At 42.2% G+C, this 26,069-nt stretch overlaps 1 protein-coding gene across 3 annotated transcripts in view; it reads right to left on the minus strand.

The window, feature by feature from the left end:
• Nucleotides 1-1,797: 1,797 nt before the first annotated feature.
• Nucleotides 1,798-26,069, minus strand: part of LOC147616398 (uncharacterized) — a 41,499-nt gene continuing 17,227 nt past the window's right edge. Inside the window, exons 1-4 of one of the 3 annotated variants that reach the window (XM_086777474.1) lie at nucleotides 13,153-13,443; nucleotides 3,211-3,362; nucleotides 2,309-3,124; nucleotides 1,798-2,198 (exon numbers count right to left, since the gene is read on the minus strand). In XM_086777474.1, coding sequence (XP_086633600.1) covers nucleotides 2,129-2,198; nucleotides 2,309-3,124; nucleotides 3,211-3,362; nucleotides 13,153-13,257 — 1,143 coding nt within the window. In that variant the 5' untranslated portion in view covers nucleotides 13,258-13,443 and the 3' untranslated portion in view covers nucleotides 1,798-2,128. Of the gene's footprint in view, nucleotides 2,202-2,308; nucleotides 3,125-3,210; nucleotides 3,363-13,152; nucleotides 13,444-26,069 lie in introns of those variants that run through there. The other 2 variants (XM_086777472.1, XM_086777473.1) reach the window with 2 other exon arrangements.

Consider the following 26,069-nt stretch of genomic DNA (forward strand, 5'->3'; position numbering starts at 1 on the left):
AATTAAGATACTCATAAAGTCCCAAATCAAGGATGCATGTTCATGGGATTAACATGTCAATATAACTTGTCTTAACTATTGTCTTGATAAACTTTATCAAGACTTTCTCAATCTTGAACCAATGGATGCCATTTGATAGTCAATCAACCTCAATAAGAGAGAATTAGCAAGTAATTAAGATACTCAAAGTCCCAAATCAAGGATGCATGTTCATGGGATTAACATGTCAATATAACTTGTCTTGTCATCGTGTGCTAAATAATTATGAGAGAGAAACAAGTTTCTAATTGCTCATGGAACGCATAAATTCTATAATTTTTCCTGATAAATCAAAACAGGTCGGATTATTAAAGATAAGGTGTAAATTCATTTAAGCAATAATGCTTGAACAAGACTGTGGTAAATAATTGATATTGATTCAAAAAAAATATGTTTTCTTTTAGGGAGGACCTTATTGTGGTCTTATCCGATGTAAATTATCCATATGATTTGGAGAGGACGTTATTGAGGTTTTATCCTATGCAAATTATTCATCTCCATGTGTTGAAGATGGTAGTTGTACATTTCCTACGCCTGACTTGTATTGATTCTTTTCATAGGTACGGTGATGTGATTTCTTCTGACATTAGATATACAAAGTGCTTCCTTATTAGACTATTATGTTTTATAGAGTGGATATGGGCATATTCCTAAATTTCGTTAGAACCTCTCTCCATGAAAAGAGTGAGGAAAAGGGATTTTCGCTGTCTTTCCTCATGCCAAGAAAGTGATTTTATGACTATGGATTCTTCTCTCTATTCTAAGGAGATCATTTAAATTCCTCAACCTTGGCAAGCCTTGAGGCTAATCACATTAAAACAAAATATATAGGTAACACTTTTATACACCTTTAACAACATTCTAGCTCTCTAGATGCTTGCAAAGTGAAGGGATTTCCCTTAAATTACTGATTCACTGGCTAAAGATATCATGGCGATGTACTTCAATGAGCCTTGCGTGACCACAAACAAGGGTATTTATACACACTTGGCATTCAACCAGCACATGTGCATCCATTTGCACTCTCTTTTCTCAATGCACACACACACACACACACTGTTAGACACACAAGACCTAGATGCCAAGATAAGACTTAAGGGCAACTTTTTAATCCCAAGCTATAGTATGCTCCAGTCTAGACCAAATACAATTTCATGCCTCCAACCTAGATACCATGAATTGGTGCTATACGATGTATTTAAAGGTGTAGCTTCTTTTTTTTTCCAAACCACCACACATGATTATGATACCCTACTTCGGCAATCCTTCCAAATTTTCAAACCTAAGTCACTACATAATAAAAACAAAAAGCAAAGAGCTTTGTTCACATTTTTTAATTTTCTAAATAAAAAGCAAGATGTATTTATGATGCTTAACTAGGGGTACACACTTTTAGCCTTGTATACACCACCTAAAAATCTTTTAAGAAGTTAAACTTTTTATGCAACCACCCAAAAAAAAAAAAAAAGGTTTGGCAACCTCATATGATCAAAAATATTATGCAGTAGTGACTCTAGGCAACCAAGTACCATTTAGGAGGCAATTTTCAGATATTATTATAGCCAAAACTAGTATATGGCCAAAAGTTCTGAATTTCATCCAAAAAAAAAAATCAGTGATTTGCTTCTCATAGATGGTTTTGATAGAGCACCATTCAGGGAGGTCCTTTCATGGTTTATTACATAAGCAAGGGAGAGGAGAAGGGGTCCTTTTTTTCTGTTTGTGTGTTTTTCTTGGGGAAAATATACTGCTCTGAGATAAGGAAAAAGTGTGTTTCTCATACCTTCAGAGGATTTCGATGCATTAAGCATTAGTATACAGTTCACAGTCTTGATTAACAAGGGATATACCAACATTGTTAGGGAGTGCAAAGTTTACCTTTTGCACGACACTCGACTATGAATGTTCTTAGTGATGTATGCATTGTCACTGCAAATTTACAAGAGTCTTCCATGGGACTTACCCCTGTGATAGTGCAATGCTGCTGATTGAGATAAAGTAGAATGCATTGTCACTGCACATTTACAAAAGTCTTCCATGGGACTACCCCCTGTGATAGTGCAATGCTGCTGATTGAGATAAAGTAGCATTACTCCTGATCTTCATCTGCAGTGTTACGTGCCAGACTACCTTTATAGAAGTAATCGCATAGCCGGTCCCTCCTGGCAAAAAATGCAAAGAGCGGATGATTTTAGGCCAACCAAAGCCACTCATGTCACCTAAAAAACACACAGATAAGAGCATACTGACACAACATGGTTACGTTTACCTTGGAGCGGACCATATCCTTTCGCCAGAATTGTCTGTTTTATCCATACTGTCTGAAACCTCCTCTGTGTATATACTTGAAATAGTACACTGAAGGTTCATGCCCCTGGTATATACACTGTCAGTTTGAGGCCTTCCTGTACTTGAAGAGCTAATGTCCATGGCAGAAGATAGGGCATCATTGAAAGTTGCAGGAGCCACATCACTGAAACTCACAGGCACAGTCCTTGCACACTCATCCAGAAGAAGACTCCGTGCACGAACTGAGCCTCTTCCTACTTGGCCAGGAAATGTACCATGTACAGGAGATCCAAGAATATCATGGTTACATGCTGTCTGTTCTGCTGATGGATCATCGAAATTGGATGAACTCGGAGAACATTGATCTTCTGCCTCTGCCAAATTATGCCCACAAGCATCCAAGCATTCATCGACAGCAGCTGTGTCAGAAACAGCCACTGGTGACTGCGCTCGCATCTGCAACGAGCGCAGCAGTGCAGCCCGCCGGAGATCGGCAGCATAACAAGGATCACTGGGTGATGGTGGGAAACGACTCTCGGCATCCGGCACGCGTTGCCTCGGTTGTGAGCAGGGCAAAGGCAGTGATGATGTGGACAACACACTGGCACCTGCCACAGCGTGACTGTTGCTACTACATGCAGCACCCTTGAACGACTTTAAAGGTGAAGCTGGCCTTGAGGACTCACAAAGAGAGCTTAACGTACGCTGTGGTGTCTCACAGCAGCGTCCAGTTCTGTAGCAAATGCTTTCATCACTGTCATCTGACATATATGAATCAAGGGTTGATACTTCATCCCTATATACAACCATTCCATTTGATATCAGCAATCAAACAATCAAAGAAAATTCCATTCATCTAACTTAATTGCAGGAATACCTTACCCATTGCTTGGATATGAAGATAACGACTTTGAGAAGCACCCAGTTTCTGTTAGAACCAAAGAGTCCACAGGATCAACAGTCTGTGGCATTATTCTTGAGCCTCCAGACAGTGTATCGCCAACTTTCAAACCATTCAAACTTGACGCCATAACCTGCCCAAACGATCACCATATAAGTCCATTAGAATATAGGATATAAAATCCTGGACATTGCAGTTTTTTGGGTGGATTTAGGACAAGAGGGGGCCCAGGGGGATATGGTGCAGCAGGAGGGGTTATGACCCTCAATGGCCACCTCTTAGCCAGCTGTTGATGAGCTGCAGCCACCTATAAAGAAGCATTTATAGCTGGTCAGAAAATGTTGGTTAGCCTGGTCAAACATGCCATGTGGCAGCCAACTTGTTCGTCTGCATCCTTCCCAAAGTCCCCCTAAGGTGCCCACAAGCTTCCCAATGAGATCTACAATGGTCCACTATCAGCTATTTGAAGTGCTGCCCTGCCAAAAAGGCACTCTTTCCTATTTAAGGTGTCAGCTCTTGCTACTCGGTCAACTACACGAGTTCTTGTTGTCTTGCCTTCAGGTTCACTCTGACATTTCTTTTTTGTGAAATCAAGATCCTAGACGTATCCTAGGCATATTGCTACTCAAACATTGCTCCTCCTCACAATGGGGGTGTCACGTGCACGCCCGTGCCATGGCTAATCTCCAGCATGAACAACATAATCCCTGATTAGGACAGCATTTAGAGCATCATCATCATCATCAGTGTCATTGGAGGGCATGAGGACCCAGTCGGCAGCCCCCGACATCAGTCAGCAGCCAGCAGGATACTCAGGCAGCAGGCGGGCAGGTGCCTGTAGGTCAGACAGCAGTGTGGGCAAGGTATGAAGTAAGCGCAGCATTTATCAGAGCATTTTATGATTATTCTTGTCCAAAGCTGGCCGACACAGCATCAGTGGGCCGACCAGCATATATAAAAGCATGAAGCCATCATTCATTCAGTCATGAAGCAATCATCATTTGTAGAAGTCTGGAAATCAGCATAAGCATGTAGAAGGGGCCAGAGGTCACCCCTTTGGGGGTAGACCAAGGGCCTAGATCATTTACAGACTTTCATGTCACCTTTTTGTACCATATAAATAAAGAAAACCTTGACACCAACTCTCTCTCTCTTCTTCTCTCTCCTCTGTCTTAATCATGTTTAATCAGCATCTTGTTCTTTTTTTTTTTCTTTTTTTCTTTTTCCAGGAGAGATCCTACTAATAGTTAACATTACAACTCGCTCAACGTCCCAACCACGATGGTGTCGTGAGCTACAAGATCATCTACGCGGCCCTCTGAAGAGGGCGACGAGCACACTCGACCACAGAGAGCGGAGGGGCTACACTGGAGTCCTCCTGGGAAAGGCGGCCAGAACACGATCGACGCCGAAAGGGAAGCTTATGGAGAGCGCGGATGAGAGGTGCCGCCGAGGGGTCCAAGCAGGGTTTGAACCCAAGACCTTTCGGTCCTAGGCAAACACTTTACCACTTGGACTATCACCTCTTTGGCCAGCATCTTGTTCTTAATCAGGCTCACAATTGAGAACCAGTACAGCAAGGCTTCCGGGCATGCAACATTGGTAATAAAGCATCTAGGCTCAACCACTAAGCATAGTCCCAAGGAGGTGCAAAGATCTATTGGAAGAATGCAGTCAGTGTGGCAGATGGAGTGGTCTGCCAGTAGGTGAAGCTGGAGGAAAGCATCTATCTACTTAGAACCAGTACGTCATTGAGCTCTCACATCAGTTCCAAAGGCCTAGTGTGGCAGATGGAGTGGTCTACCAGCAGGCGAAGCTGGAGGAAAGCATCTATGTACTTAGAACCAGTACATCGTTGAGCTCCCACATCAGTTCCAAAGGCCTAGCAGCAAGCATGATTAGTTCTGATAGGTGACCCGCCAGTGTGTTAAGGGAAAGGGATAGCACGCATGGGGACAGCAATGGAACAGATGCTCAGTTCTTCAGTAAGACTTGGAAGTGGAGATCAAAAGTGGAAGGTGTTAAAATATTGCATCTTCTTATGCTGTCGTGGAGGTCCTGTCCACCTGTTTCTACAGCCGACCTGGTTCATGCACAAGTATATAAGAGTTGCTCTCTTTTATTCATTCAATCATCTTACAGTGCCCTGTTTGCTGGCTCTTGTACTCTGTAACTTCAAGCTAATAAAGCTCTTGTTCTTGCTTGCAATCTCTCTCTCTCTCATGTTTATTTGCTTCCGCTTGTGCACATTCTTTCATGGTATCATATGCTTGGGCTCTGGCTGTTGCACAATGTGCTTCTCTCCTTCTTCAACTATGCCTTGCGTTTTCTGCTTCCCTAGATTCTCCAGGCTGTAGATCCTTCAAACAGTGGCTGCGTTTTCTTCCTTAGCTGCGTTTTTTGATCTACAAGCCCTCCTACTGCTGTCGGCCAGCCCCCAGGCTGCGTTTTCTTCTACAGAGGCAAGTAGAGGAGTTCTAGCTGCAAATTCAGTAAGGGCATCAAACAAGTGGCACATCAGCTCTTCTCCCTCCAAGATCCCCTCCCCCTTTCGGTAGCAGGTTCCCGGTGGTGTGTTTTGGGTTTCTTTTGCTGCTGTCCCGCCTGCATCTTCAGAGGGGGCTACTAGTCCCTAATTGGATCCGGTGGAAAGGTGCTTGAGAGAGCACAAGGATTGCTTAGCTACTGAGGTTGTTTGAGACATAGCTTCTTTGAGACAAATATGGGTCCCCCTGCACGAACAAGGAGGACAAGCGCAGTGGTTCAAACTATGATCACTGGAAGCTACAGATGAAGGTCTGGTTCATACACAAGGGACTCTAGGAGATTGTTCAAGGCCACGAACAAAAGCCCGAACACCCTACCAGCTCTAGGAAGTGGACTCAGGACCAGGAGGATGCTTTTCTTGCAGAACTTTCAGCTTGGGAGAATCAAGAGTCAAAAGCTCACTCTGCACTTGTATGAGCCATCTCACCCGAGGTCTCCCCTGCCGTGCAAACATTGGATTGTGCTACTTTTGTTTGGAGAAAGCTGACAGATCTATATGCACAGGACTCTACAATGCAGTCTGTCAACCTATTGGGTCAACTCTTTTCTCTGGAGTTTACAGCAAGGACTTCCATGCAGTCGTATGTGATGAAGGTTAAGGTAATCCATGACCAATTATTGGCAATGGGTACTGCCCTGACCTCTTCTCAGTTAGCTGCTCTCCTCCTCATCACGCTTCCTGCAGATTATGACATGGTTTCTCGAGCTTTGCGGGTTCAGATCACAACACGTTCCCTCGAGTTTGATGATATGTGTACTCTCCTCTTGGAAGAGGAATACATCCTAATTTCACAGGGGAAGTTGAAAGTTTCATCGTCTATTGGACCTGATCAGGCACTCGCGACGGTGCGGAAGAAAGTTCGGAGTCGGTGTTACAAGTGTGGTAAGAAAGGCCACCTGTCTAAGGATTGTCAGTCAAAGAACAAAGGCAAAGGCAAGGACAAGGGCAAGTCTTCAAAGAAGGGCAAAGACAAGTCACAGGACACTGACACAGACTCGTCTAGTGATAACCCCAGCTCTCCCAAGGCCTTACAGAGTGGAGAGAACATGACTGGTGTCCTGCTCTAATCCTAAGGGCATCCCCCCGCGTGCTATCTTCCAGAAACGGTTTGTGGGCGGGAGAGGGGGCTTTCAAAAGCTCTCTTATATTAAATCTGGAGCATGGGACCCATGTGTCGGAGTTCCAAGTATAAAGACAAGCACGTTCACTTGATGGTCCAGATGAGTTCCAGGATCAACCAAGTTTCCTTCATGGTTTGGATGAGTTCCAGAACTATTGGTCAACAGAGACTATGGACAAGATGTGTTCCATGTTCATTTGTTCGAGGTTATTAGATGTGATGTGTTCACAATTCTACTTTGAGTTTGGAGCCAAGCAAATTTTCTTTTGCTCTTTACAGTGGCATTATGTTTTCTGAAGACAACAAGCTAACATGTGCATTTTCCGAGGTGTACTCAGTACTGGCCATGCTGAGGTGTCCATGGTCGCACCTTCGTCATCAGTTTTCTTGTGACTTTTTTGCACACTTCAAGATGCAAAGGGGGTGTTTATATTGCATCTTCTTATGCTGTCGTGGAGGTCCTGTCGGCCTGTTTCTACAGCCGACCTGGTTCATGCACAAGTATAGAAGAGTTGCTCTCTTTTATTCATTCAATCATCTTACAGTGCCCTATTTCCTGGCTCTTGTACTCTGTAACCTCAAGCTAATAAAGCTCTTATTCTTGCTTGCAATCTTTCTCTCTCTCATGTTTATTTGCTTCTGCTTGTGCACATTCTTTCATGTTCAGACAAAGTGTCAAAGTCAGAGTCACGGTAGAAGGTCAGAGTCAAAGTCAGTAGTCCACAGAGAAAGGATGACAGAGTGTCCACCACGTCAATGTCATGTGCACAAAACCTAGGACCTGTGAAGGGGTATCTTTTCAATGATTATATTGAGAAATATGACAAGACATAATTATACCTCCAAGCTATGCATGAGACCACAAGAATATAGACCTAATGTTTTAAAAATCGTTCCATCCTATTCAGGCTCAGAAGGCATAACCACTCCAGCCAGAGCACCTGTCTTTGGCCATCTTAAAAGACAGAAAGATGCGATAGGAATGAGTGTATATGCCTAGATGAATCCAAGAACATGCCCAAATTCACCTTTTAGGAACGTGCATGTTATATACTTGAGGTAGTCAACCCTAAAGGCTATATAACTATCAACTCCATCATGTATAGTATGGACTAGATACTAAGACATCCCCACTAACGTCATCACTGCCCAATAGTGGGTGTAAAACTCTGTATCAAGATATGCACTCACACACACACTCCACACACACACACACACACACACACACACACACGAGTGTTGTTCTTTTTCCCCCAATCACACTCACCTTGGGAGAATTCCTAGCGAGAGACGTCAATCTTTGGCTAGATATGAGAGAATGGATAGATGTAATTTGTTTCAAATCTTGACAATGAATCTAACACAAAATTTGAGGAGAGCACTGAGATAAACAATCCTAGGAAGGTCTATAAGGATGTGCCTATAAACAAGTTGGGTAGATATTTTGAGGGCGAACAGCTCAAGGCTACACTACCATTGAGACTACGAATCGGAACATCCACAACTATCCTAGATGGTGGTGCAAGAGTCAGCATAGCTACAAAAAGACAATGGGAGGATTAGGAATCACCACCCCTTGCCTTCACTATCCTCAAAATCAAATCAAATTGGCTGCTGACATAAATCTTACATCGCCCATGGGTGTGGTTAAGATCAACAAGTTGGGGACTCACCTTTGATCATATATTTGTTATCATGGACTTCAAAAATCCTACGATGTATCCCCAACAGAAACTAGGTTCTTTGTAATATTTAGATCATTAAGTATATCTACAAATACATCATTTTTCCATCCTACATAGACAATGGCTCTTTATCAACATGCATAATGAGATGCATAGTATCATCAGCTGTTTCTACATAGCTTGGTTTTTCCATGTCTCTTAACCACTCACCATGATTGGTCATGTGGTTAGAGCTGCCTTAATCCACATACCAAATATCTCCAGATCTTGACACATCTTCTGTTGTGGAACTAAGCACATGCTGCATCACAAACATCTGCTCACTTTTGTCAACACCACATTGTTTACTTGATGCTGCATAGTTGCCTTATTGCAACTTTTTACTTTTAATATCATTATGCTTTTAATAGAAGTCCTTTGCCATATGTGCCATGGCTAATCTCCAGCATCATGAACAACATAATCTCTGATTAGGATAGCAATTAGGACATCATTTAGAGCATCATCAATAATAGCATCATCATCATCATTGTCGTTGGAGGGCATGAGGACCCAATCGACAGCCCCAGACATCAATCGACAACAAGCAAGGTACTCAGGCAACAGATGGGCAAGTGCCTATAGATCAAATAGCAGTGTGGCCAAGGCATGAAGTAAGCACAGCATTTATCAGAGCATTTTATGATTATTCTTGTCCAAAGCTAGCTAACAGCATCGACATCGACTCAGCTATTCCTCAAGAGTGGCTAACTCCTATTCTAGACCTGACCCCCCGAGTGTGGTTAGGCGTGTTCACGAGACACAATATCCCATGGAGCAGATGAGGACAGTGGTCCGCTCACTTTTTCTATTGGATCCCATGGCAGACTAGAGAGATCAGAGCACCCCTTGGAGGATTTCAAAGGCTGCACCTTGCAGAGGGTGAGGGTGATTGGTTTTCGAGCATGGGCATGGCACATAGATCCAGCACTTGCCAAGGTGGCCAGGGAGAGACTTTGGTGACTGGATTTGGGAGTGCCAACCTCTCCCGCGGTTGCAGTGGGACCCTAGAGAGTGGATTTGGCATGATCCTGCAGATCGGGTGGAGACTCTGGATGCCCCTTTCTTTGCATATACAGCGTGGCTTGGCCGCAAGATCCAGATGCCTGAGATAGATGGCACACCAGGAGCACCAACACACTGGCAGTCTCAAGGCCTATCTCAACACTTCTTTTCAGATTTTTGGAAGAGGCTTTGGGACAGCTTTCGGCCGAGGAAGATCACTCTCTTCCTTTGGAAGACGGCACACATGAGTCTAGCGGTTGGTACTTGGCTGGCAGTCGGAGGTTGATCAGCAGCTTGCCCGAGGTGCGGCCACCCCCAGGAGTCTCAACGACATTGCCTTTGGAATTGCTCGAAGGCTCAGCAGATTTGGCATCGGATTCTCCGCATCTTTGCTATGGACAAGGCATCGACTCGGATCATCACTTGGGGTACTGTCGCTTGGGCCACCGAGGCTAGAGTGGTCAGGACTTACGAGGAGGATGGAGGAGGACTTGTCAAAATGTAGGGGGAGGACTTGTCAGAATGCACAGCGAAAATGAAGAAAACTGCTGTAGAGAGCAATACACAGATGAAAGAGAGAGAGAAGCTATGTAACTCTGCTATATACACCAATAAAATCCCGAAAATATACATGGAGTGTGGGGGCAAGGGGCCCTTGACTGCTAGTCGGCCAGCCCAAAATCAGCTGACAGCTGCCTTGATTGCCCACGACCAACAACCTGACAGTCGGCCAGTGCTCAGGGATGGGTCAAGCATCACCCGATCAATCGGGCAACAAGCAAACAGAGTCGACCAGCATCTGGGAGCAGTGGATAGCCCATACACAGCTCCAGATAAATGGGAAAAAATACGGAGAGTGAGGAAAAATGGGAAGACACTAAATACGGGCGGGCACACCCACAACAAAGACCCTAACATAGTGTACAGACAAGAGATGACTGCTAACACCCCCTCTCAGCTCCTGGATGTGGAAGTTGGAGTGCCACCGGAGAATAGCCTGAGGTAGAGACTTCGTGAAGAGGTCCGCCGCATTGTCCTCCGTCTAACAATAAAGAAGCAAGATGTCACCAGCCAAGATCTTCTCACGAACAAAGTGATATTGTATCTCTATGTGCTTGGTCCAGGAATGGAAGACCGGGTTCCGAGCAATAGCGATACAGCCCTCGTTATCGCACTGGATGATCGGGGGCTCCTTCTGTGGAAACCCAATCTCGCCAAGCAACCTCCGCAGCCACACAACCTCGCAAGCAGCACCACAAGCAGCCCAATACTCATCCTCTGTAGACGACAAGGTAATAGTTGGCTGCCTCTTACTGCTCCATGAAACAGCTCCTGAGCCAAAGTAAAACTATAGCCTGATGTAGATCTCCTCGTGACTGGATCTCCTCCCCAATCTGAGTCACTCCAACCTTGGAGTCGAACTTGTTCTTTCGTTTCACCTCCAGTGGTGTAGAAGAGTCCAAGATCCTTCGTACCTTGCAGATACTGCAAGATCCGCAATCCTGTGTCCCAATGAGACTTCAACGGCATCTGCATAAATAAGCTCAACAGCCCCACAGAACCAGATCAATGAACTAACCAGCTTCCGGTACAGAGAGGCATCAACTCGCTCACAAGGATCATTCATTGTAAGCTTTATGTTCGAGTCCATCGGTGACGTGATAAGCTTGCAGTTCTCCATCCCAAAGGCCTCAAGCAACTCATGGACATAGCGCTGCTAAGAGACAAAGAACCCCATCTGGGTCTGCCAGATCTCCAATCCCAAGAAGTGAAGTAAGCCTAAAGCGGTCATCTCAAACTCCTTTGACAAGGCAACCTTCGTCACTGCAATGTGCTCCATATAACCACCAGTGAGAATGAGGTCATCCACATAAAGGATGATCAACGTGACCATGCCGCGTTCCCGAAAGAGATATAGGTTAGGATCTGCATTGTGCAACCAATCTCTGAAATCCAGTCCGTAGAAAGAAGGAATCAATCTTTTGATTCCAAGCCCTGGGAGCCTGCTTAAGACCATACAAGGCCTTCCACAACCTGTAAGCCATCCCCTTTGATCCTGGAACCTCAAAGCCTAGAGGCTACTCAATATACACCTCCTCCAGCAGGTCACCATTAAAGAACGCAGATTTCACATCCATCTAAAATACAGGCCACCGCTGAGAAGAAGCAAGGGCAAGAACGGTCCAAATCGTAGTCATCCTCGCTGTCGAAGCAAAGGTATCCTCATAGTCGATGCCAAGCCGCTGAGCATAACCCATAGCCACCAGTCTGGCTTTGTGTTTATCCACTGATCCATCTAACGTATACTTGGTCTTAAAGACCCACTTGACACCAATTGACAGACCGTTTCGACGGCCTTAGAACCAACTCCCAAGTGTTATTCTTCTCTATGGCATCCAGTTCCACTTGCATGGCTTTCCTCCAAGTATCCTGTGCAAGGACTTCCTTGTCAGAAGTCGGCTCTTTGTCCCGCATGATACGAGACATCAAAGCATAGTTTACCTGTAAAAGCTCTGCTGAATGACTCTTGTCACGAACTCTATGCGATCTTCGAGGGCCGTCCTCTGTGGTCCATTTGGAGAGAAGCTCCGTAACACCTAACTCCTGAAAGGTGTCTACCAACTCCCAAGTGTTATTCTTCTCTATGGCCTCCAGTTCCACCTGCATGGCTTTCCTCCAAGTATCCTGAGCAAGGGCTTCCTTGACGAAAGTGGGCTCTTTGTCCCGCATGATACGAGACATCAAAGCATAGTTTACCTGTAAAAGCTCCACTGAATGTTTTTTGTCACAAACTCTTCGAGAGCCGTCCTCTATGGTCCATTTGGAGAGAAGCTCCGTAACACCTAACTCCCGAAGGGTGTTTACCAACCACCTGGGTTGCAAAATCTCAAACAATACACTTAAGTACCCCTAGAACTGAGATGTGTTGTCTTCATGGTACTGTATTTTACAAGCCCAAAATAGAGGGTTCATAAGGCTTGGCTTGATGAGCACTCTTTTTTTTTCCTGATTGGCCTTAGGCCCAAGATCCACCTGCAGTTATCGTATTTCACTGCTCGTTGGCGCTTTTTTATCCGCCCTTAGGCGATTCTGCCAAGGAAGCACCCTGTACCTCGTCCTAGACAAACACCTTTACCACTTGGCGCTTTTTTATCCGGCCTTAGGCGATTCTGCCAAGGAAGTGCCTTGTGGACCTCCTCGTCCTACACAAACACCTTTACCACTTGAGCTATCACCTCATTGGCTGATAAGCATTCTTTTAAGAAGGTACAACCCAAGTTCTGTCATATAATGCATGCATCTCACTACATCCTACATGATGTGAATCAATGTGCCCTAAGAAATTCTACCACTCAAAACCACTGTACAAACAAGAATTCTTCGCTCAAATTAATCTCTCTCTCCCTCTCTCTCTCTCTCTCTCTCTCTCACACACACACACAGAGCACAGAACACAGCACGAAAAAGAATTCTTAAATGAAATCTCTCTCTCTCTCTCTCTCTCTCTCTCTCTCTCCATTCTTACCTCGCTTAGATATCTCTTGTGCACATGGTAATTGTCCAGATAGACTTCGTCCTCTGGACGAGTTCGCTTGCTCCCAGACTGAAGTGAAGTTGAATCCAGGCCCATTGTCTGCTAACCCGAGAGGTTCAATCAGAGCAACGATCGTCTTGGTGTACAAGGCTCGTTCAGACCTGGACGAGGTAACTGACTGTATATATTCACCCTAATGGGCATAAGATCTACACGCTTTAAAAAGTTTAAAAGTTTCACGCTTGGGCGGTAAGATCTATACACCTTAAAAGTTTTAAAAGTTAAAATATCACAAGGGAATGGTGTTATTCTTACTAGTATTGGACCCCGTGTTGCTGCCGCCGCAGCGGCGACCAAGGTTCCAGAAAAGAACTGGTTCTCTCTCTCTCTCTCTCTCTCTCTCTCTCTCTCTCTCTCTCACACACACACACACAGCCCCCATCTCTCTCTCTCTCTCTCTCTCTCCCCTAACTGTATATATTCACCCTAATGGGACTGTATATATTCACCCTAATGGGACTAACCTCATAAGATCTACACGCTTTAAAAAGTTTAAAAGTTTCACGCTTGGGCTGTAAGATCTATACACCTTAAAAGTTTTAAAGGTTAAATATAACAAGGGAATGGTGTTGTTCTTACTAGTATTGGACCCCGCGTTGCTGCGGCGGCGGCGACCAAGGTTCCAGAAAAGAACTGGTTCTCTCTCTCTCTCTCTCTCTCTCTCTCTCTCTCTCACACACACACATAGCCCCCCATCTCTCTCTCTCTCTCTCTCTCTCTCTCTCTCTCTCTCTCATACACACACACATGTAAATATTAGTATATACAATATTATGTTTTAGATACATATAGCTATACATAGACACATATACTTATACATACATATATAGGTGAATTTAAAAATATAAATACACACATACATAATTTTAATTAATTTATATTAAATTTTAATGCATGGAGATGGGTGGTAAGGTGTGCTCACTTTTAAATATATAGATAGATAAATTATACACACAGACACACACACATCTACGCACACAGATGTATATTTCTATATATGTGTGTGTGTGTGTGTGTATAAATTTACATATATATATGTATATACATACACACACACACACATCTGTATATACACACATATATATATCTGTATGTATGTATGTATAAATGTAAATAAAAACACACATACATGTATACACACATATACATATATATTTTTAATTTAATTTATATTTATATTTATATTTTATTAAAAGCTACTTTTTATTCTCTATCTCTTGCTCTCTTTCTCTCTCTTTTCACCCTCTCCCTCTTTGCACCTCTCTCTCTCTCTCTCTCTCTCTATCTCTCTCTCTCTCTAGGCCTGCCCCATCTCACTCTCTCTCAAGCACACACACATAGATGCAGATGTATGCACACGCATGCACTCTCTCTCTCTCTCTCTCTCATACACACACACACACACATGTAAACACCCGCACATGCACTAATGCAAATACACACTCTCTCCTCCCACACAAACTATCTCGCATATAGGAATTCTCTCTCTCTCTCTCTCTCTCTCTCTCTCTCTCTCTCTCTCTCTCTCTCTCGCACAAGTGGGACAGATTGGCTAGTGCAAGGGCCCTTAAAAAGGCCATGATCCACCCAAGTTCAAGTCCAACCGTTGGTCGTATATATATGCCCTCGTGTTACATTCTACCGACGTTAAAACCTCTCTCTCTCTCTCTCTCTCTCTCTCTCTCTCTCTCTCTCACACACACACACACACACACATAAGTTTAATTAATTAAATTTTATTAATGGGGATGGTTGGTGAGGTTTGTGCACACACACATGCACATCCACACCCCCTCTCTCTCTCTCTCTCTCTCTCTCTCTCTCTCACACACACACACACACACATGTACACACCTACACATGCACTAATGCAAACACACTCTTCCCCCCCCCACACACACTCTCACACATAGACTTCCATGTCCGTGTCTCTCTCTCTCTCTCTCTAGTCACACACACACTCTCTCTCTCTTCTCACACACACTCTCCCACATATAGAAACTCTCTCTCTCTCTCTCTCTCTCTCTCTCTCTCTCTCTCATACATACGCGTACACACAAACACACACTCTCTTTGTCATGCACGCATGCACACACACACTCACACATATATGTCTCTAAATATAACAAAACATAATATTATCTATAATATTATGTTTTATTATATTTAGAGACATATGTGTGAGTGTGTGTGTAATATTATGTTTTATTATATTTAGAGACATATGTGTGAGTGTGTGTGCGTATACCTATATACACATATGTATTTACCTATATATACATGTGCATTTATAAAATAAATAAACACACATACACATATACTTTTAATTAATAATAAATTTAAATACGTAGGGATGCATGGTGAGGTGTGCTCACTCTTAAATAAGGGTATCTTACATACAATGTCTTTTGTGTTTTCTTTTGCACGCTAATGTGTGTGATTGTGTGTGCACATACACACATATACGTGATTGTGTAATGTCAACTTCATGTGCGTATGTGTTGTGTAAGTCTCTTGATTATGTGTATGGTGTGATTGTGTGTACGTGGTGTGTATGTTTGTGTTTGTGTGTATCCATGTGCGAGTGTGTGCATATACGTGTGTGTGACCATGTCAATATATCCATGTACATCTTTTTTTATCTGTGTACGTGCACGTGCATATGTGTGTGAGTGTGTGTATGTACCATATGCAAATGTGTATGAGCTTAAGTCTATGTACACATGTGTGCACATGTACTTGTGAATGTGAGTGTATGTATGTGTGTATATGTATGTGCATGTACACATATGTATGTGTATGTGAAAGCTTGAGTGTGTGCATGTAAGTGAGCATATCTCTGTGTATGCACGTGTGTCCATGAGTGCGAGTGTGTGTGTTTGTGTGCATGTATCATGTGCGTGTGTGTGCATGCAGATACATGTGTATGTCGACATACATACAGATCTGTTTATATATACATGCTTACATACCTAAAGATACATACATATTATATATGCGTGTGTGTGTGTGTGTGTATTTATCTATGTATGTATAGGTAGGTATATTCTCTCTTGTGTACATGTGTACTTGTGTATGTGTGTATCTATTTGTGCTTATATACATGCATATGCATGTATGTGTACGTGCAAGCTTGAGTGTATATGTGTGTGTGTGTGTGTGTGTGTGTGTGTGTGTGTGTAGGTGAGTGTACATGTGCGTGTATGCATATACAAACGTGCAACTCTATGCATATGTTTGTGTAGGTGAATGTATGTGTATACATGTGTGTACATGTGAGTGAGTATGTGTACGTCTAAGTGTGTGTGCATGTACTCTATGTGGTATACATGCCATGTGTATACACATGTGTTTATATGTGCAAGTATGTATGTGTGTGCATATATGCATGTGCATGCGTGTATGTGTGCATGTGTACATGCGTGTGTGTGTGTGTCTCTCACAGACACTCAATCTCCCACGTATGCGCATACAAACATCCTCACATATACGCATATGCACATGCACATGAACCCGTCCTCTCTCTCTCTCTCTCTCTCTCTCTCTCTCTCTCACACACACACACACACACACACACACTCACACCTCTCTCTCACTCTGTCTCTCTCTCTCACACACACACACATTCACACCTCTCTCTCTCACACACACATACACATGCACATGTACTATCTCTTCTCACACCCCCTCACATACATAGAAACTCTCTCTCTCTCTCTCTCTCTCTCTCACACACACACACACACACACACATACTTGCATGCTCATCTGTGTGATTGTGTGCGTACATACACACATGTCTGTGATTATGTAATGTCAACTTCATGCCTGCATGCATCGTGCATGTGTCTTGATTGTGTACATGTGTATGTGTTTGTGTGTACGTGTGTATGTTTGTGTTTGTATGTCCACGTGCAAGTGTGTGAGAATGTGAATGTGAATGTGTATGTTTGTGTTTGTATGTCCACGTGCAAGTGTGTGAGAATGTGAATGTGAATGTGTATGTGTGTGCAACTTTATGTCTATGTGTGTGCATATACATGTGTAAATGTGTATGCGTGTGCATTTATGTATACATGGATGTGCATGTGGGTGTGCACATCCATGTGTGCACACGTGTACTTGTGTGTGTGAGTTTGTGTATGTGTGTATATATATGCATATACTTATGTGCATGCATATGCATGTATACGTGTGTGTAAGCTCAAGTGTGTGTGTGTGTGTACATGAATACATGTACGTTCTTCTCACATGCACGCACATACACGTGCAATATACCTCTCTCTCTCTCTCTCTCTCACACACACACACACACACACACACACACACACACCTCTCTTATGCATACACATGCACATGCACTCTCTCTTCACACCCCCTCATACATGCATAGAAACACACACACACACACACACACACACACACATTCTCTCTCTCTCTCTCTCTCTCTCTCTCTCTCTCTCTCTCTCTCCCCGCACACACACACATACACACACTTGTAGACACATGTGTGTGATTATGTGTGCACATATTTACGTGTGTGTGATTGTGTAATCTCGACTTCATGCGTCGTGCAAGTGTCTTGATTATGCGTATGGCTAGTGTATGTATGTGTACGTGGTGTGTATGTTTATGTTTGTGTGTATCCATGTGCGAGTGTGTGCATATACATGTGTGTGAACATGTGAATATGTCCGTATGTACATCTTTGGGTCTGTGTGTGCATGTGCACATGCACATGTGTGCGTGAGTGTGTGCATGTAGCATGTGCAAATGTGTGCGTTTCCATCTATGTATACATGTGTGCATGCATGTACTTGTGTATGTGAGTGTATGTATGTGCTTGTGTGCATATATACACATGTATGTGTATGTATAAGCTTGTGTGTGTGTGTGTGTGTATGTGTGTGTGTGTGTGTACATATCTCTATGTGTGCACGTGTGTCCATGCATACGAGTGTGTGTATGTGTGTTTGTGTGCGTGTGTGCATGTATCACGTGCGTGTGTGTGTATAGATCTATTTATATATACATGCTTACATAACCATAGAGACATACATACATAATATGTGTGTGTGTGTGTGTGTGTGTGTGTGTGTGTGTGTATGTATATATATATATATATATATAGGTATGTATATTCTCACTTGCACGTGCGCATAATATAATATTAGAAGATATATGTGTGTGTGTATGTGAAGGAGGGGGGGATTGCTTTCTAATGTATCATATATATATATATATATATATATATATATATATATATATATATATATATATATATATATATTTACATGTTTACATACCTATAGATACATACATACATGCATAATATATGTGTGTGTGTGTGTGTGTGTGTGTGTGTGTATGTGTGTATTTTCTCTCTCTCACACATGTACATAATATAATATTAGAAGATATATATGTGTGTGTATGTGGAAGGGTGGGTAATTTGCTTTATAATGTTATATATATATATATATATGTATATATATATATATATATAAAAGAAACTCTCATTCAATGAGCGAATGGCTTGATGGTGACAATTAATTTGTGAGCCCCAATGCATCTAGGTGTGTGGGAAAGATACCCCTAAAGAGTGTCTTCTCTTCTCCTTTCTCCTTCTCCCTCTCCTTCTCCACGTAAAAGGGGTAGGCAGCCTTGCTAGATTTGAATAAATGCCTCCTCCTTTGCCCACGTGGAGGGAGGGGTAGTCCTCCTTTATCTTGTAATAGATAAGAGGTGGCTCAGTGCTTCAAGGACTTTTAGAACAACAAATTGGACAAGCCGTTGTGCATGTGTTCCTTTTTAATATATGTTTTCCTTATTCACTCAAAAGTGAACCTACATTAATTAATGCCCTACTCAAGGGCATTAGTTAAAGCATGCCAAGGTGAAACCTTAGCCCAACCTCCTCTAAGGGTCTTCACTCTTTACACGTGATGCCCAAACCTCCCCCCGTCTCTCTCACTCGCACCTCCCACCGCCTACTTTCATTCGCATAACACCTATCCACGAGTGTCGATCGCGCAGACACATGGGTAGCAAATGAGAGAGAGAGAGAGAGAGAGAGAGAGAGAGAGAGAGAGAGAGAGAGAATATGATTTGATGTGTATGTAAATATTGAACTGGGGTATGAACATCATATTTAATTAAAATTAATTGAATTTGGATGAGAGAGAGAGAGAGAGAGAGAGAGAGAGAATATGATTTGATGTGTACGTAAATATTGAATTGAGGAATGAACATCATATTTAATTAAAATTAATTGAATTTGGATTCGTTTGGACCTTTAAAGTCAAGAACTTTTCACATTCACCATTCATGCCTTTATATTGGTGGCTTTGTGCATGGTGAGAGCCAGCCTTGGTGTGTAACTTTTCAAGTATGGTGTTTGGTTGTTATTTTATTCAAACAATTTTTCATATCAAAGTGGAAAATAGAAGTGCATGGTGGTGTAAGTTGTATGGTGTTTGATTGTTATTTTATTCAAACAATTTTTCATGTCAAAGTGGAAAATAGAGGTTACATCATTAATTGTTAAAAGAACATAAAATGAATAAATAGTACATAAGACTATGGTTTAATGAGAGAGAGAGAGAGAGAGAGAGAGAGAGAGAGTGCATGCATGTGTGTGTGTTTGTGGGGAGCTTTGTATCTAAGATATATTTTTTACCTTCTGATGGATGTTTGCACCCTACACTCTTAAGCTCTTCTCACTTGCAATTTAGCCTCCTCTAGTTAACTGTGGATTCTAGTTCTGAAGATGCAAGTTTGTTATCTGTCCATTGTGGACTTGCGCTTTCACATGTAGTCCGTGCAATCTAATCTTCGGAATTCATCATGTAGCATTTATGTGTTCCATGCGCGATTCCCTATGAACAACATAAACAACATAATCTTTGATTAGGATAGCAATTAGGACATCATTTAGAGCATCATCAATAATAGCATCATCATCATCATTGTCATTGGAGGGCATGAGGACCCAATCGACAGCCCCAGACATCAATCGACAACAAGCAGGGTACTCAGGCAACAGATGGGCAAGTGCCTATAGATCAAATAGCAGTGTGGCCAAGGCATGAAGTAAGCACAGCATTTATCAGAGCATTTTATGATTATTCTTGTCCAAAGCTAGCTAACAGCATCGACATCGACTCAGCTATTCCTCAAGAGTGGCTAAATCCTGTTCTAGACCTGACCCCCCGAGTGTGGTTAGGCGTGTTCACGAGACACAATATCCCATGGAGCAGATGAGGACAGTGGTCCGCTCACTTTTTCTATTGGATCCCATGGCAGACTAGAGAGATCAGAGCACCCCTTGGAGGATTTCAAAGGCTGCACCTTACAGAGGGTGAGGGTGATTGGTTTTCGAGCATGGGCATGGCACATAGATCCAGCGCTTGCCAAGGTGGCCAGGGAGAGACTTTGGTGACTGGATTTGGGAGTGCCAACCTCTCCCGCGGTTGCAGTGGGACCCTAGAGAGTGGATTTGGCATGATCCTGTAGATCGGGTGGAGACTCTGGATGCCCCTTTCTTTGCATATACAGCGCGGCTTGGCCGCAAGATCCAGATGCCTGAGATAGATGGCACACCAGCAGCACCAACACACTGGCAGTCTCAAGGCCTATCTCAACACTTCTTTTCAGATTTTTGGAAGAGGCTTTGGGACAGCTTTCAGCCGAGGAAGATCACTCTCTTCCTTTGGAAGACGGCACACATGACTCTAGCGGTTGGTACTTGGTTGGCAATCGGAGGTTGATCAGCAGCTTGCCCGAGGTGCGGCCACCCCCAGGAGTCTCAGCGACATTGCCTTTGGAATTGCTCGAAGGCTCAGCAGATTTGGCATCGGATTCTCCGTATCTTTGCTATGGACAAGGCATCAACTCGGATCATCACTTGGGGTACTGTTGCTTGGGCCACCGAGGCTAGAGTGGTCAGGACTTACGAGGAGGATGGAGGAGGACTTGTCAAAATGTAGGGGGAGGACTTGTCAGAATGCACAGCGAAAATGAAGAAAACTGCTGTAGAGAGCAATACACAGATGAAAGAGAGAGAGAAGCTATGTAACTCGGCTATATACACCAATAAAATCCCGAAAATATACATGGAGTGTGGGGGCAAAGGGCCCTTGACTGCTAGTCGGCCATCCCAAAATCAGCTGACAGATGCCTTGGCTGCCCACGACCAACAACCTGACAGTCCGCTAGTGCTCAGGGATGGGTCAAGCAGCACCCGATCAATTGGGCAGTAAGCAAACAGAGTCGACCAGCATTTGGGGGCAGCGGATAGCCCATACACAGCTCCAGATAAATGGGAAAAAATATGAAGAGTGAGGAAAAATGGGAAGACACTAAATACGGGCGGGCACACCCACAACAAAGACCCTAACATAGTGTACAGACAAGAGATGATTGTTAACACCCCCTCTCAGCTCCTGGATGTGGAAGTTGGAGTGCCACCGGAGCATAGCCTGAGGTAGAGACTTCGTGAAGAGGTCCGCCGCATTGTCCTCCGTCGAACAATAAAGAAGCAAGATGTCACCAGCCAAGATCTTCTCACGAACAAAGTGATATTGTATCTCTATGTGCTTGGTCCAGGAATGGAAGACCGGGTTCCGAGCAATAGCGATACAGCTCTCGTTATCGCACTGGATGATCGGGGGCTCCTTCTGTGGAAACCCAATCTCGCCAAGCAACCTCCGCAGCCACACAACCTCGCAAGCAGCACCACAAGCAGCCCAGTACTCATCCTCTGTAGACGACAAGGCAATAGTTGGCTGCCTCTTACTACTCCATGAAACAGCTCCTGAGCCAAAGTAAAACTATATCCTGATGTAGATCTCCTCGTGACTGGATCTCCTCCCCAATCTGAGTCACTCCAACCTTGGAGTCGAACTTGTTCCTTTTTCACCTCCAGTGGTGTAGAAGAGTCCAAGATCCTTTGTGAGATCCCTGTTCCCACCGAGCAACGGATTCGGGGTACTAGCAGCGGAAGTAGCACTTCTCGCGCGGGACAGGGGTCCCACACTCGGGGCCTCGCCCACGGATATCCGGACAAGAGACTAATCCGTCGGTTTGTCCAAAACCGAAACCGGAAAAACTTCCTTTACCCGGAAAGCACGGGCGATTCCACCAGGATAACTCTTTACTCTAACGTAGTCAAGATCATTACTGATCAAACTGATCTGACTGCACCTTTAACGGTACTTGGTCAAATCAAGGAAGAACTTGCACTTCGATCATTGGGATCAACGCTTTTTTCCCCATCAAGAGGCACAGCCATTGATTCCTATCCATAGAACAATTTCTATCCGAGATTTACTTCATCTATCGTAATAATAGAAATTAAATCTCGATTTACGGATCCATCAGTCCAGCCTAACCCCATCCGATCCCATGGGTTAGGCAACCGCTCAACCACTGTAGTGATGGGATCCAATTTGGAATTTGGTTAGGTTTTGTCCCGGGTACCAAGGAAAAGAGTTCCAAGGCCCCCTAGCCGGAAGTTCATGCAAACATAAAACTAGTCATACCACTTACACACCCAATATGAAATTGCCTTTTTCTTAGCATCAACTAGCTTTAAAACAATCCTTTAATAAAACCATTATGTCACTGATGACAATCCTCAAAGTCTCTGGTTGAATCCTTATTTCCAGTCATTCTTTCATCGGTATACTTATGGCATCATTGGCAACCAAAACGCTCACCACCTGTTCTCTCAGGGGCCTTTTCCATGGTTCCTAGCTCATAGTAACCGGCAATATATTCATATAATAGAATGGAGTCTCCGTGGAAGATCAGCAAGATCAACCCACAGATCCATATAAAAGAGCCATGGACTCATCTGTTGAGGACCAGCAAGGTCAATCAACCAGATCCATGCCCGGTTTCAGAAAACAACTCTTACTCCTTATTCCAATATCTTCCACGACGCACGTGTGGGTATCTTCGGCGACCCAGAGCCCGAGCACCGTATGGTCAGCACCCTCTAGGATCCTTCGCAGGTGACCTAGCGCTTCACTCATAGGCCGCTTCCTTGGTCCCTCATCCACCGTACCGGAAGCTCACCATTTAAATCGAGCCGAGGCTGGTCAAGACCTCGATCGACCTTGCTACGCGAGACGTCCTCCATTGACTCTCCGTCAGCAGTTGCAACTTTATCAGTTCAGTCTTCATGACCTTAATCCTCAAGACGGTCAAAATGCTTCTCCAGCATTCTTGACATAAAACAGTCATTTACAAACAGTCACAAATACAGTTTCTATAACGAACTCTTGTCTTTCCATATTATCCACTCTCGGACCACATTACTTATTCCACATTCCATTCAGTGTGTACTCGTTCTCATCCATTCACTCATATAGACTACATTATCTCACATACATCTTCATATTCATTATTCTACATACATATCCATGTTCGTACGTCCACATCATACATCCAATTTCACATTCATACATACGCATCTACATGCATACATCCACATCTACATTCATACATCCATACCTCCATTTCCACATCCACACATCCACATTCATATTCATACATCCACATTCACATGCATACATCCATTTTCACATCCTCATTCATACATCCAAATTCACATACATACATCCACATCCGTATCTACATCCATGCATTCACATCCACCTCTTCATTCACAATCACATCCATACATCCACATCTACATACATACATCCACATCTGTATCTACATCCATACATTCACATCCACCTCTTCATTCACAATTACATCCATACATCCACATCTACATACATACATCCACATCTACATACATACATCCATACATCCACATCTATATACATACGTCCATTTTTACATCCTCATTCATACATACACATCCACATACATACATACACATCCGTATCTACATCCATACATCCACATCCACATCAACATTCACATTCATACATATACATCTACATGTATACATCCACATCACATTCATGCAACCATATTACATCCATTCTCGTCCTAACACATCCCATATACATCTTAACACATCCTAACTCATCTTAACACATTCTATCACATCTCATACACATCTTATCACATCTTTTTACATCTCATACACCTCTTATCACATCCTATCACTTTCCATACGCATCTTATCAAATCTTATCACATCTCATACACATCTTATCACATCTTTTTACATCTCATACACCTCTTATCACATCCTATCACTTTCCATACGCATCTTATCAATTCTTATCACATCTCATACACCTCTTATCACCTCCTATCACTTTCCATACGCATCTTATCAATTCTTATCACATCTCATACACCTCTTATCACATCCTATCACTTTCCATACGCATCTTATCAATTCTTATCACATCTCATACACCTCTTATCACATCTTATCACATTTCATATCTTTTTTTTTTAAAAGAGAATTCTTCTATTTGATATAAGATTTCTCTACACATTTATTTATACATAAATTCCATTTAAGGAGACTAACACTTTCGAAATTAAAATCAATCTTTTATGCATCTTCTTATGCATAATTTCAATTTGGTAGGGAATTACACTTTTAGAATAAAAGAATTTCTCTTATGCATCTAAGTTAAGCATAAAATCCATTTATGAGGAAAATCACACTCTTAGTATAAAAAGAATATCTTTTATGCATACCTATATGCATGAAATCCAATATGATAAAAGTAACACTTTTGATATAAAAATTTTTCCTTTATGCATACTTCTATGCATGAAAATTAAAAATGATAAAAGTAACACTTTTGATATAAAAAATTTTCCTTTATGCATACTTCTATGCATGAAAATTAAAAATGATAAAAGTAACACCTTTGATATAAAAATTTTCTTTTATGCATACTTTTATGCATGAAAATTAAAAATGATAAAAGTAACACTTTTGATATAAAAAATTTTCTTTTATGCATACTTCTATGCATGAAAATTAAAAATGATAAAAGTAACACTTTTGATATAATAATTTTCTTTTATGCATACTTCTATGCATGAAAATTAAAAATGATAAAAGTAACACTTTTGATATAAAAATTTATCCATTATGCATACTTCTATGCATGAAATAAAAATGGTAAAAATAACACTTTTGATATAAAAATTTATCCATTATGCATACTTCTATGCATGAAATAAAAATGGTAAAAATAACACTTTTGATATAAAAACTTATCCTTTATGCATGATATTAAAATTCAATTTCTGCATGATTGTAATGAAATTCTTTCAATTAATCTAGGATGATAATTCCTAGAATATGGTAGGAAGTCCTCTTTTTATGCTTTGAATGAAATTATTTTATGCATAATTTTTATAAAAATTTTGCCATAGCTCCGCTGCTATGACTGATAAATCTCAATTTTTCTAAGGGATAATGCTTATCATTAAGGAAATAATTAAAATGATCTCTAATTGGATTATTAATCCATAATGGATTGAATCATCAATATACATAAACTAAAAGCATAGAAAAAAGCCATTAATTTGACCTCAAGCATAGCTTAATCTTGGGTTAAGGAAAAGCTTTATGAAAAGCTTGATTTGGATTGAGAACGGGTCATGAGTATGACCATTTCTTGAGTGAGAGAGAGAATTTACATAAAAATCATTAGAATTTAAACATAAATGAAAATTAACTTCAATAGCATTTATTAAATTATGTAACTCTTCACTACTATTCAAACTTCAATAGCATTTAAAAAACCATACCAATTAAACTTCTCAAGCTTGAGAGGGGTTGAGAAGAGAGAAACATTGAGAAATTATAGAAAGATCAATATTCACTAATTACCTTACAACTTGCTTGATTCTTT

Source organism: Cibotium barometz, chromosome 38 (genome assembly GCF_041138505.1).
Source record: "Cibotium barometz isolate CiBa-2024 chromosome 38, ASM4113850v1, whole genome shotgun sequence".
Taxonomy (NCBI): domain Eukaryota; kingdom Viridiplantae; phylum Streptophyta; class Polypodiopsida; order Cyatheales; family Cibotiaceae; genus Cibotium; species Cibotium barometz.